This window comes from Hydra viridissima, unplaced genomic scaffold (genome assembly GCF_058129835.1).
Source record: "Hydra viridissima isolate aposymbiotic clone 2 unplaced genomic scaffold, HvirCarnegie_v1 scaffold_4, whole genome shotgun sequence".
Classification (NCBI taxonomy): domain Eukaryota; kingdom Metazoa; phylum Cnidaria; class Hydrozoa; order Anthoathecata; family Hydridae; genus Hydra; species Hydra viridissima.
In genome coordinates this window covers 12,910,668-12,922,660 of record NW_028324303.1, presented here as the reverse complement: position 1 = coordinate 12,922,660, position 11,993 = coordinate 12,910,668, and the positions used below count along the sequence as shown (strand labels likewise).

The 11,993-nt window shown below is 29.9% G+C and overlaps 1 protein-coding gene across 1 annotated transcript; it reads left to right on the top strand.

Moving 5' to 3' along the window:
- The first annotated feature begins 810 nt into the window (after positions 1–810).
- Positions 811–9,274, top strand: LOC145182767 ((E3-independent) E2 ubiquitin-conjugating enzyme UBE2O-like). Its single transcript, XM_090084983.1, has 16 exons — positions 811–956; positions 2,477–2,688; positions 2,824–2,997; positions 3,404–3,504; positions 3,686–3,887; positions 4,044–4,153; positions 4,237–4,382; positions 5,215–5,568; positions 6,089–6,324; positions 6,647–6,745; positions 7,028–7,253; positions 7,375–7,587; positions 7,843–8,009; positions 8,104–8,365; positions 8,440–8,641; positions 8,843–9,274. The coding sequence occupies exons 1-16, from the start codon at positions 923–925 to the stop codon at positions 9,003–9,005; spliced, it is 2,901 nt and encodes a 966-aa protein (XP_089941109.1). The 5' UTR covers positions 811–922; the 3' UTR covers positions 9,006–9,274.
- The last annotated feature ends 2,719 nt before the right edge of the window (positions 9,275–11,993 follow it).

Sequence of the window (11,993 nt, the reverse complement as noted above, 5' to 3'; positions counted from 1 at the left end):
TAAAATGTTATTTTAGTCGTACTTCAATTTTATTTCAATCCAAATTTTATTGTTATTTTTTTTCGTATAAAAAATATGGAATCTGTTGAATTGTTTGAAAAAAAAAACAATTATTTTTTTGGTTCAGCAATGAAAAATTATTTATTTTTGAAAAGTTATTGAATACAGCAATGCCGGCGCTAAAACGTTTGTAGGTCCCCTTTCCCTATCGTTTCCCTCTCCAAAAAAAAGGCAGCAGTTTCTCTCAAAATATTAGTCAAAGGGCACTTATACATGTATGCAATGCCTATTAGTATTTACCCTTTTAACTTCCTTTTTCTTTGTTGATAACGAGGATACTGACAAGACCGTTAATGAATTTTTTTTTTCCCCATTCAGCATGGACAATTAGTAAAATCCCTTTTGCTTTCAAAATCTTGCTGGATTGACTGACTTAAAAGAAAAAATAGTTAGCTTAAAAATACGTGTGCTCACGTACTTTGGAAATTATATAGACTGATTATAAAAAGTGTATGTAATGAAATAATTTTGGGGAGCCCTTAATCAGTGAGGTTCCATTGTCATATGACAGTTTTATTTTAAATATAATGCGAAACAATTCTGTTTATGATACTTGTTAAACTTAGAAATCTATCATTTTAGTAATTTAAGACAATTACGTTCTTTAGCCTTATTGTTTTTTTATTTTTACAACACGATTTACTATTCACGAAGTGTTAAATTGACTGATTGTTACCTTCGAGAACCTTTTCGCTCTGAGACAATACGTAATGCGTTATTGTTTTTTCACTTTAAGTTAACCGTTATCTTTTACACGGAAACAAAATATGAGTACACGCGTATCTAAATTACTTCAGAATACAGTTGGTAATATAAATCCAATCAACCTCTAAACTGAATCAGGTGGTTTTTTTTTTTTGAAATGGTCTCTGTGGATAATCAAGAACAATGGCTAGGTAAAATATTTTTTAAAAGGAGAATTCCAGTTTTAAAATATTACGCTTTAATATTAGTAAAAGTTCGGCACTATGTTAACTTTGAAACGTTACTATTTGTATATCATTCAATTTTTGGCTCACATTTACGATATACATGGCAAAGTTTGGCGAAAATCTAAAATCTTCTATCTTTCTAAAATTGTCTCACTTCAAAATTGAGCAATAGGAATATTTAATATCTGCCCAAGAAATTTCTAGTAACATCTTATATCTCACTTTCCTAAATTCTTCGTTTCTATGACTTAATCCAGTTCTTAAATTGTTCATCTGTCTAAGATCAACAACACGGTCTCCATTCTACCATATTTCATAAATACTTTAATAATAGAACAATATGTGGGCCTAACCTATGATCATTTATAACAATTCAACTATCCCATTAAAACAGATAGTTAAAGATGGAATAAATTCCATTACATACCAGTGTATACTTTCTTGGAACTCCCTTCCAAACACTGTAAAAACAGATTCTATCCTTAGGTCAAAGAATCTGCTTTTAAACTCATTCTATTATTTATACCTAAAAAGTTATGCTTAATTTCATTCCTTATATCTGTAACTTTTTTCTTTATCTTATTTTCTTTATCCTTTTCAATGACATGTGTTTTTATAATATTCTTATTAACCCAAAATATATTGATATTTATTGATTTATTACTAAATGTAAAATATCTTCATCAAACAGAGTATATATATATATATATATATATATATATATATATATATATATATATATATATATATATATATATATATATATATATATATATATATATATATATATATATATATATATATATATATATACGTATGTATGTGTGTGTGTATATATAAAATTGGATTAAGAAAACTTAGCTTAGTTTGGATTGCTCAACATCTGTCTCAACAAAACAAAGAGAATTGGATTGCTTGCGCTTGCTCAATTGTTGATCCAATTAACAAATGCACAATAGCAGAATGCCTACAGAAATGGGTAACAAAAAACGAGTCTTACAGGTGAATGCTACTGCAAATGTGTAAATAATGTTGAAAGGAAATTGTGGAAACTACAATCCACATTGTTAATATTATTTGATCTGTGGTGGCAGCGTGATAATGCTAGGCCTCACACAGCAATAATATCTACAGATTTTTTTTAACCTATTACTTGTTAAATTGATCATTAAATCAGCCCATAGTCCTGATCTAAACCAATGCAGCAGGTGTGTTTAAAGATTTAACAAGTCTCTCCAACAACATGGTTTTATGTGTGCAGAAGAAATTAAGGAGGCCGCCTTGCAGTGCCTCAGGTCACTATCAGTTGATCAATTTGAAATGGAACTAAAGTGTTTGTATGACTATTTTAAAGATGTTACATGGAAATAATACGCTTTCTAATGTTATTATTGCAATCTAATAAATATTGGTAAATTCCTTTTTGAACATGTTAAATATCTTTTTTAAAAATATTTCATGTTAAAACTTTCTATTTTTATAAGGTTTGTTTGATGAAGATGTAGTTCAAAGCAAAGAGAAAAAAATAGGAATTGTTTTAAAGACAGTTAAAAATGATGATGATAGTGATGACAGTGATAATTCATCTGACGAAGAAAATGAAAAAATGAAAGAAGGTAAAGTTATGGTTGCTTGGTACAACTCTCATTCAAAATGGAGTGATGATGATGAAGTTAAAGTTGTGGACGAGAACTCTGTATGTATAAAGAACTTAGCAACAACTTAAATATATGCTTGAAAATAATTTTCAAAAAGTGTTGTTACAATTATTTAATTTTTTTGTAGAACTTTAGCAACTTTAAAGCTGAAAATTTTAAAGTGAATTTTTTAGATTGAACTGGTTGATCGTGCATTATTACCTGGAGATGCAGTAAGATGGGTATTAAAATCAAAAGGAAGTCAAAAAGGTTTAGTCAAAAGTGTTGATGTTAAAGTGGATGTTGTGATTGTTGGAACAAAACATGTATTGGAAGATATACCTGTTTCACTTGTACCACCATTAGATGTATGTACTTAGAGTTAGTGTTTGTTTTTTTTTAGTTTTTAAGGTTGAGAACTTTGTGTCCTAGTTTAATATATACATTTTTGTGTGTCAACTTTTAGGTTGTCACATTTAAAACAACAAGTAAGATTACCTGATATTTAGACAAAATTATTTTTTTGTCAAAGGCATTTGTTTTTCAAGATTTCTTGTATGTTGTAACATGTTAGATATCTTAATCAGTATGTAAATTGACTTTTTTTTTAAAAGTATAAGTTTAAATTATTTATATGTTTATATAAACACAGTCTGTTGTATTCTATAAATATTACTATAATGTTAATAGTAAGGTAGGTAGGCTGATCTTCTAACTGAAACAACATAACATATTTACAAACAAAGAATCCTTATAAGCAGAATTTTTTTCTAGGAAAATCTAACGTGTGGCACACCAGTTGTGAAAGGATCATGGTTGGGTATAATTCGTGGACAATCACTTGATTTAACTGTTCGTCTAAAGAATGGATCTAGGCTAGTTAAACTGATAATCAATTGAATTTAATAATCAATTGAAGCTAGTTATTTCATTTATCAGAAGTAGGGGAAAAAAGTGTTCAAAAAACATATTAATAAGATATTTTTTTTAATTCTAAATAAATTCCGCAAAGTTCCTTGAAAAAAAAGTTAATGTTTAATTTTATCCTCTCTTTAGGTGTATCATTTCTGGTGATTCTATAAACGAGCTGCATGATGTCACTGACCAGCGAGATGAAGATTCCACATTTTATAATAATTTTTTTTACCCTGGTCAGCAAATACAAGGCATTGCTCGTGTTTTTAAAGATGCAAAATGGATTTTAGGAACTAAACCAGCTATAAAAAATCAAGGAAAAGTCAAAGCTGTAGTTGAACAGGTACATTTACTACTTAACTGCTTATTTAACCATTTTGGTTGATTTGACAAAACTATTATGTTAACTTTCATTTCTTTGTTTGTAACTTTTCAGTTCATGAGCATGCTTAATGATAAATACCAATGTGTTATTGTCTGTACTTATTATACTATATAGGTGGATTTGGCAAAACTGATGGTAGACTGGCAACTCCTTGGTTACACTGGCTCACATCAGGTTACCAATCTTCCTTACAATGAACACTTGGTTAAAGCTGAGGTGATAAGGTAATTTCTTTGTTTTCACATAGTTTAGCTTTAAATAAAGATATACCCTGAAGTTGTACATATTATCTTTTTTCTATTTTTAGCAATGATTTCTCTGTATTGAAAAACTACAGAGATAATAACATTCAAATTGGTGACAAAGGTTTTTATGTATTAACTGACCATGATGTTGTGCAGTGTACAAATAATACTTTAAAAGTATCAAAGAAAATCAAAGTCAATGAGAATGGTAAGTTTCTTTCTTTTCACTTTGATAATATTTACAAAACATATTTTCAATGCTAGATTAAAGACTATTTCACAAAGTTATGAGTTTTATCTTTCTTAACCACATTTACAATAAATTTGCTGAAATAAAAACATTTTGTCAATAAATCTTGTTATTAAACTTTTAAACCTAGAAATTTTTTTCTTGATATAATTTTATAAATGTTAAGCTTGTTGTTGGTAGTATGGTTAGCTGTAGAAAAATATCGCAAATATTAGAGCAGTGATGTATTTTACACTAGCAGGAATTCTTTCAATGTCATTTGAGTAAAAGATCCTGTTACCGGTGGTTGTAAAGTGAAATAAAACTGATTTTTAAGAGTGGTTTTTCTTAAAGCTTTTCATGCACTTTTGCAGCAAATATAAATTCTCTGTCAAACCTTCATGCAATCTATAATTGTGAGCAGTTAAATTTTGTGTGGCTTGCATGGTAGAAACTTTATTGCATAGTCAAATATTGTTTTTAGGGATTTAACCATTTGCCTATCTGACCATTATTCTGGTATCCATATTCGCTCTCAGCATTTTGGATTATGTTTGAAATTTTGTTTTGATGAACTTTTTCAGCTTTAAAATGGTCAAATATGAATTTTTTGTTTATAAATTCTCTTTATTCAAGCCACCTGTTTTTAGAACATTTCTGAATAAGTTTGATAAAAATATAAAAGGTAATGAACTATATTTTGTAGAGAACTACATTTCCCACAAGAACTTGGCAATTATTTAAGTCAAGTTAGTTATTGCATGTTTTGTTTTTTTGAATTGATTTGTAAAAATGATTAAATCTTTTACAGGAGCATCATTAGCTGTAGTTTCAGATGATGATGATGAAGATAGTGAGTTTGAAGTGGAACCAGCTTTAAGCACAAGTAGTCCTTCAATAGCACCCAGTTCTAGAAGGGGAGGAGCTCGTCCCCGTAGACGAAGACATGTATTTTTACAAAAGCGTAAAAAACGATACAAGCCACCTGTTTCATTAGTAACTGGAAAAAAAGTTTGTGTTGAAATATGTCGTACAAAGACCATGGTTTCTGTTTTATGGCAAGATGGAAGCTATATGGAAAATATAACATCAACTGAGCTTTACCCAGTTATGAATCTTGATGAATCTGAATTTTTTCCTGGTGATTTTGTAGTGGATAAGAGAGGTATTGCTTTATTAAACTTTCCTGAAAAAAGTTCAAAAAGAAAAAATTAATCTGTATATGTATAGGAGACCATGGTTTGAAAAATTTTTTTATATATTTGTGACTTAATATTAATTCAAATATTTTTATGTTAATTTTTTAAACTAATATTATCACCCAACTCAAAACATTAAATTTTGACTAAATAATTAAGATAATTCAACAGTGGTTGTTTGATTTTAGTCAATTCTACAACAAAAGTTTCAGAAAAAAGATCCATTTTTCTTTATTTTTCTTAAAAATGTTTTTTTTAAAGAAAAATAGTTATGAAAAACAAGGTAAATTGATTTAAATTGATGATGGCTTGTGCTCCAAATTTACAAAATATGAGTTTTAATAAAATTATTTTTAGTATAATTTTTTAGATTCTGAAAAGCCCTCAATCTCTAATTATAGTAAAAATTAAGTTGTTTTTTATATTGTTTATTTATTTTATATGTAAAGAAGAAAAAAACTGATGAGAAAGGCTTAATGTTTTCAGCAAACTCATTGCCTGAGAAGTTTGGAGTTGTGCAAACAGCAGACAATCTTGCACGAACTTGCTCAGTTTTATGGTTTCATGATGATGCTACACAAGAACTTGAAAATGATGTTAGTGTGTATGATATAGTAGATCATGAAGATTACACATTTCGTACAGGAGATGTTGTTTTGAGACTAGCTAGTGATGGAAACTCTGATGAAAATGAAAAAGAAAACTTAGCACCAGCTGGTCAGGTGCTCTCAAGTTTTTTTCTGAACTTTATAATTCTTTTTTTTTTTGCAATTAATTTGAATGCTTCTATATTCTGTGTGTTTCTATATTCTTTTTTATACTGAAGTTAACAAAATTTAAAATTTGTTTTTCTGAGAGGTGTATTAGATAAAAGTAGCATGACTTTTAAAAATATCTCTTGTAAGAAAAAAAAAAATGAGGAAAACTTATTAAATTTCATCCTTAAACCCACCTAATAAAAACCTGAAATTAAAAGTTTTTTTAAATTAGTATTTTTCCTCTTTATACAAATTTTTCTCTTTTTATACAAGTTTTTTTTTGCAGGTGATACAAGTAAATAATGATGGAACTGTCAAAGTTCGCTGGATTGATGAATCAATCACCAGTGTGAAGCCAACCCAGCTATATGTTGTAAATAATGAGGTTGGTTTAACTAGTAGCATAGCTTCTAAGATAATATTATTTTTTAACTTTACTTTAAGGAATTTTTTTAACGTTCTTCAAATGATCACCTTATTTCGCTTGCATCATCATTTTTAAAAATAAGTCAAAGTTGTAATTTTGTTAGAGATTTATATTAATGAATTAAAAATTCTTAGTAGTTTACTTTAAAAATGATTTTTTTAATTGGTAGTTTAATGAGTTTAGAATGATATGTTAATAAGAAGCAATAGATATTCTGTTTCATTGTTTAAAACTAATTAGGGTGAGGAGAACTGGGATATTGAAGTTGACAGTAATAATCAATTTAATTTTGATGGTGATGAAGAAGAGTGGGAGACAGCTAGTGACGCAAGTGATAATGCAATTGAATTTGTCAGTGAGAATTTAAATCCCCTTGAAGATGTCATAATGCGGTCATTGGCTTCACTTAACACAGCAAATTCAAGTAATAATAACTTACAGATTGGTGCAGTAGACAGTGTTATAGGTTAACCCTTTTTTATTTTCATTCTTTGTTTATTATCTTTAATTTTAGTTTTTTGTACATACATGCATGAATAAATTTAATGTTGTAGTATTTTGTAATGGTGGTTCTATCTTTCCATTAGGAATGAACCAGCGAACAGCAGATTTTCTGAACAAGCTTAGTCAGCAATTTGCAAGAGAAGGTGATGAATCTGTGGATAATAACGTTGGTGCTAGTAGCAATAGTAGCACTAAAAGTGTTACAAAAGATGATCAAAAGTCAGAAATTGTTGATAGAAACCCAGAGGATGCTGAAGTAGAGACTAAAGCTTTACCAAATAGTCAAAGCACGGCAGGTTAAAAATTAAGGAAAAAAAAATTAAATACTTATATAGGTGTTACATCTTTGTGTAGTATATGCATATTATTTTTTTGTGTAGTTCATAAATCCTATTTTTGACAAGATTTCAGTTACAAATATTCTAAAACTAAAGTAGATAGAACTTTTGGTCGCCAAAAGTATGGTGCAATTTTAAAGAAAAGTTTATATGTATGTTTTTTTGCAATTATTTTTTTGACAATTTAAAAATCATCTTCTTTTTGTTATTCAGCTTCATTCACTTCAGTAGAGTGTGTTCCACCATGTCACCGGTTCTTTAATAACGTACTTGTCCCTACCAGTCCTCGTACATTTAATGCCGCTGTTGTTAAGGAAATTAAAATGCTTAAAGCACATCTACCCTCTGGTATAATTGTTAAAAGTTTTGATAATAGAATGGTATGGATAGTTGCTTAAACATTTACACTGTGATTTAGCATTTTTTAAAACTAAATTTTTGACAAATGGATATATGCATAAATTTCGTTCGTAGGACTTATTCAGTGTATTAATATCTGGTCCAAGTGGTACACCTTATGAGGGAGGTCTTTTTTACTTCGATGTGCAGCTTCCAGAAAACTATCCTAATGTTCCACCCCTTGTTCATTACCATTCGTACTGCTCAGAAAGATTGAATCCAAACCTCTATGAAGAGGGAAAAGTGTGCGTAAGTCTTCTAGGAACATGGACAGGAAAAGGGAGCGAAACTTGGACATCCAAATCGTCACTTCATCAACTATTGCTATCTATACAAGGTATTTAATCATCTAAATAAACTCAATCAAATTTTTATGATTTTGTTACTCGATTTTATTGAAATTTTTTTTAGGCCTAATATTATGCGAAGAACCTTATTATAATGAAGCTGGTTATGAAAAACAGCGTAATACTGAAGAAGGTCAAGAAAATAGTCGAATGTATAATGAGATGGCTGTAATTAAAAATATGCAAAGTATACTGAGACTTATTACAAAACCCCCAGAAATATTTATGAATGAAGTTACAAGTCATTTTCAAGAAACTCTTCCGCGGTATGCTTAAACGCATTAATTTTTTTAATGTCTATAAGTTACCTTTTGTGTGTGTTGCTGGTAAAAAAATTAACTGCCTTGCTCCCATAGAAAACATAGTTGTGAATATAGAAAATATAATAGTGAAAAGGAGTTCTTGTATTTCTAAGTTATATTTTCCTTGAATAATTGAATTCTCTATACGAATGATTACTTTTTTAGAATCCTTAAAAGATGCGACGATTGGTTACATGCTTCTAATTTTCAACAACCGTTGTTTCCTCTTTTTCCAATATCAAAAGGTTTCCGAGCAACGCTTTCCCGAATTTTAGAACAGTTTCGTGAAATATATTCATTCAGTGGAAGTGGATATACGATGAGTTGATTTAATCGTATATACCCAATTACAACTAAATGATGATATAAATTCTGAGTTGTGTTCAGCTGTTTACTCCTTTCAATCGGGGGGTAAATCCTTCTAAACCCGTATGCTGTGGTAACTTTCGTGCGGATTTCTAAATTATAAATATTTTGAAATAACTTTGTGAAACCTTTAAACATAAAAGTAAATAAATTGTATTAAATTTAAGATTTAAAGTTTATGAAGTTATTTTGATTAATGCTAAAAAAAACAACTGAGTTTTGTTTGGCTGAGTTGTATTTTTTTATTTATTTGGCTCTTACGTTTATTATAATATATGTTAATTATTATAAAACATGTTAATTAGTTAAACGATATATATACAGGGTATCCAAAAATTATACTTATACAGGGTGTCCCAAAGTTTACCCAAGATTTGAATTGAATAGAAAGCACTGTTTTTTTTTCTCTTTAGATTGTCATTTTTTTATTGAATCATAAAGGACATGGGATAGGATTACACATGGAATAGCGCATCAGGCAAATGGGCTCCACAGAATTGCTGGCACATACGCATTCTTTTGAACTGTTTCAAGAGCATGGGGCATTTCAAGACATGTGGCACCGTCTTGTTGAAACCACATGTTATCCACATCAAAGTCATCCAATTTAGGCAGAAAGAACTATCATGTCGCGATATTGAGCACTAGTAACAGTCACTACTTGACCAGTCTCAATTTCAAAGAAGTATAGTCCAATGATACCTCCAGCCCAAAATCCGTACCAAACAGTGACACGTTACTGATGCTTTTTTTTTTCGACAGTAACATATGGGTTCTCAGAACCCCAAATGCGGAAAGTTTGGCGATTAACAAAGCCATTAAGGTAAAAATGTGCTTCATCGCTCAGGATGATTTTCCTCGAAAAATCAGCATCCACTTGCTGATGTTCAATAATCCATTCAATGAAGTCTCTTCGCTGTGCATAGTTATAAGGCTCTAGTTCTTGTTTCAATTGAATTTTGTAAACGTGGAGAGGCTTCGTAACATTTGGAGCAGGGAGGTCAATCAACTCATACCAGTGACTGTCATCAAAATTTATTTCAGGAATTTTTAAGAATTTATTTTGAAGACTGATCTTGTTTATTCTGTAAATATAAAGTTGTGATCAATAAAAATCTAAACAACTTAATATATTTACACGAGCGTAAGTTTTAAGCTCATTAAGAAACAAACGAGCATATCTATTAAAATATATTCCTTTAATTGCTATTTATATTGATTTATTGAGAAGTCAGTTACTCTTGAAAAATCATTGGTATTTTAATTTGGTGTCTGATTTTAGAACTTGCTGAAAAGATTTTAATGACAGCTGTTAATTTTTTTTCTGTTTTTTTTTTTTTGTCTTGCTTTTTTTAATTGGTAGGATTTATTTGCGATAATTACATGATCGCAGAATATTTCCGATCCACATAATGCACTTAATTATTACAATAAAAAGGTGATGATAGCTATAGCTCTAGATAAAGTTTGACTGATTGAAATAACTTTTGATTTTAATTTTACTCCCTCATGTTTAAGTCGCCGCCAAATTGGGAGGTTATACATCAAAAATAAAAATGAATATGAGAAAGCAGCTGAGGCAATCAGGTAAAACCATATAAAAATACAAAAGGAGAAAATGTTCTAACTACAAGAAAAGATTGTTTAAATTCTTGTAAATTTAAATGCTAAAGTATCAGTCATGAAGAATGAGCATATAGCTTTGATGATCTTTGGTCTATAATAACGACGTGGTCTATAACAACGAAGTTTTGGTCTATGAACGACGGGCAAAAGAGACATTTCTACAATTGAACTAGTGAGTGATTCCAGAAGATACGTCAAAGAATCAATGAATCATTTGAAGCTGTTCTTAATTTTATCAAAACTTTAATTTTAATAAAATAAAGAGCATATTCTTAAAGAAAGAATATCGTTCAAGTTAAGAAGCATATTTATAGATTCATATTTGAACATGAGTTTAACATCGAATTTCAAAAGCCAAAAACTGATCTATGTGATGATATATGAAACTAAAATGATGTATGTTCGTAACCTCAGTAGAATACCTTATGTTGCGGTATTCGTAATACCGCATCATGAAGCATCCTACTAAGGAACAAACCCAAAAACGTTTACAAATCACGACAATTCGAAGAATGTCAAAATGTGGCTGTAGTATGCATTGACCTTGAAAATGTAATATGTTTACCCAAATCGAACGTGGAATGAACTTTTTACAAACGTAAACTTTCCGTGTATAACTGCATTACAAAAGGTAATGAAGTGCTAGTTTCAAAAATGCAATCCGTGTTGGTGTGGCATTAACGGTTACGATAGAAAATAAGAAAAACTAGTAATGAGCAAATTACATTGTTGATGTGTTGGTGCATCAGCAAAGCTGATGTTAACACATAAAAATGAAACAAATGTTTCCTGAAAAACTGTATAAGAATTAAAAATATAAGGACTTGTTGTTTAACATAGCAAAACAGCAGCAGAGACAACTGCCCCTAAAATTAAAGCATGACCGTAGCTTTCTCCTGTGGCTAGAATCATCATCCCGTAACAAATTCCAAACATAGTTCCCCATCATCATTCAATCCCAACTGCCGTGATAACGTCTATCTATCGCTAACGTATCTTGATGAAATCGTTCATTGTGCCCTTTCACTGTACCAAGATTCGGCTTAAGGAAATCCAAATAAGAGTGCAGGTGCTACATCTTCATAGAAACTCTACACATCAGGTTTTGGTAACTGCTTAAAAGTTCTGCTACAATATCCTGGAAGTTTTCAGCTCTGTTGCTGCCGAAGAAACAATTAATGGCTCCCCTGAAAGCATCCTAAGCTTTTCTTTTTACGTAAGTTATTAGGTATACAGTTCAGGAGATTCGATTATCCACTTCACTTGTGGATAAACAAAAGTTCCAGAAGTTGCTGTATGCTTTAGAAACATTGCTTGTATTTTT

Excerpts from the sequence above, each read along its gene's own strand:
- LOC145182767 (XM_090084983.1), top strand. The coding sequence starts at position 923 with ATGGTCTCTGTGGATAATCAAGAACAATGGCTAG. Across the intron at positions 3,888-4,043 it reads TCAAAGCTGTAGTTGAACAG|GTGGATTTGGCAAAACTGAT; the intron begins GTACATTTACTA and ends TATACTATATAG. Across the intron at positions 5,569-6,088 it reads TTTTGTAGTGGATAAGAGAG|CAAACTCATTGCCTGAGAAG; the intron begins GTATTGCTTTAT and ends TAATGTTTTCAG.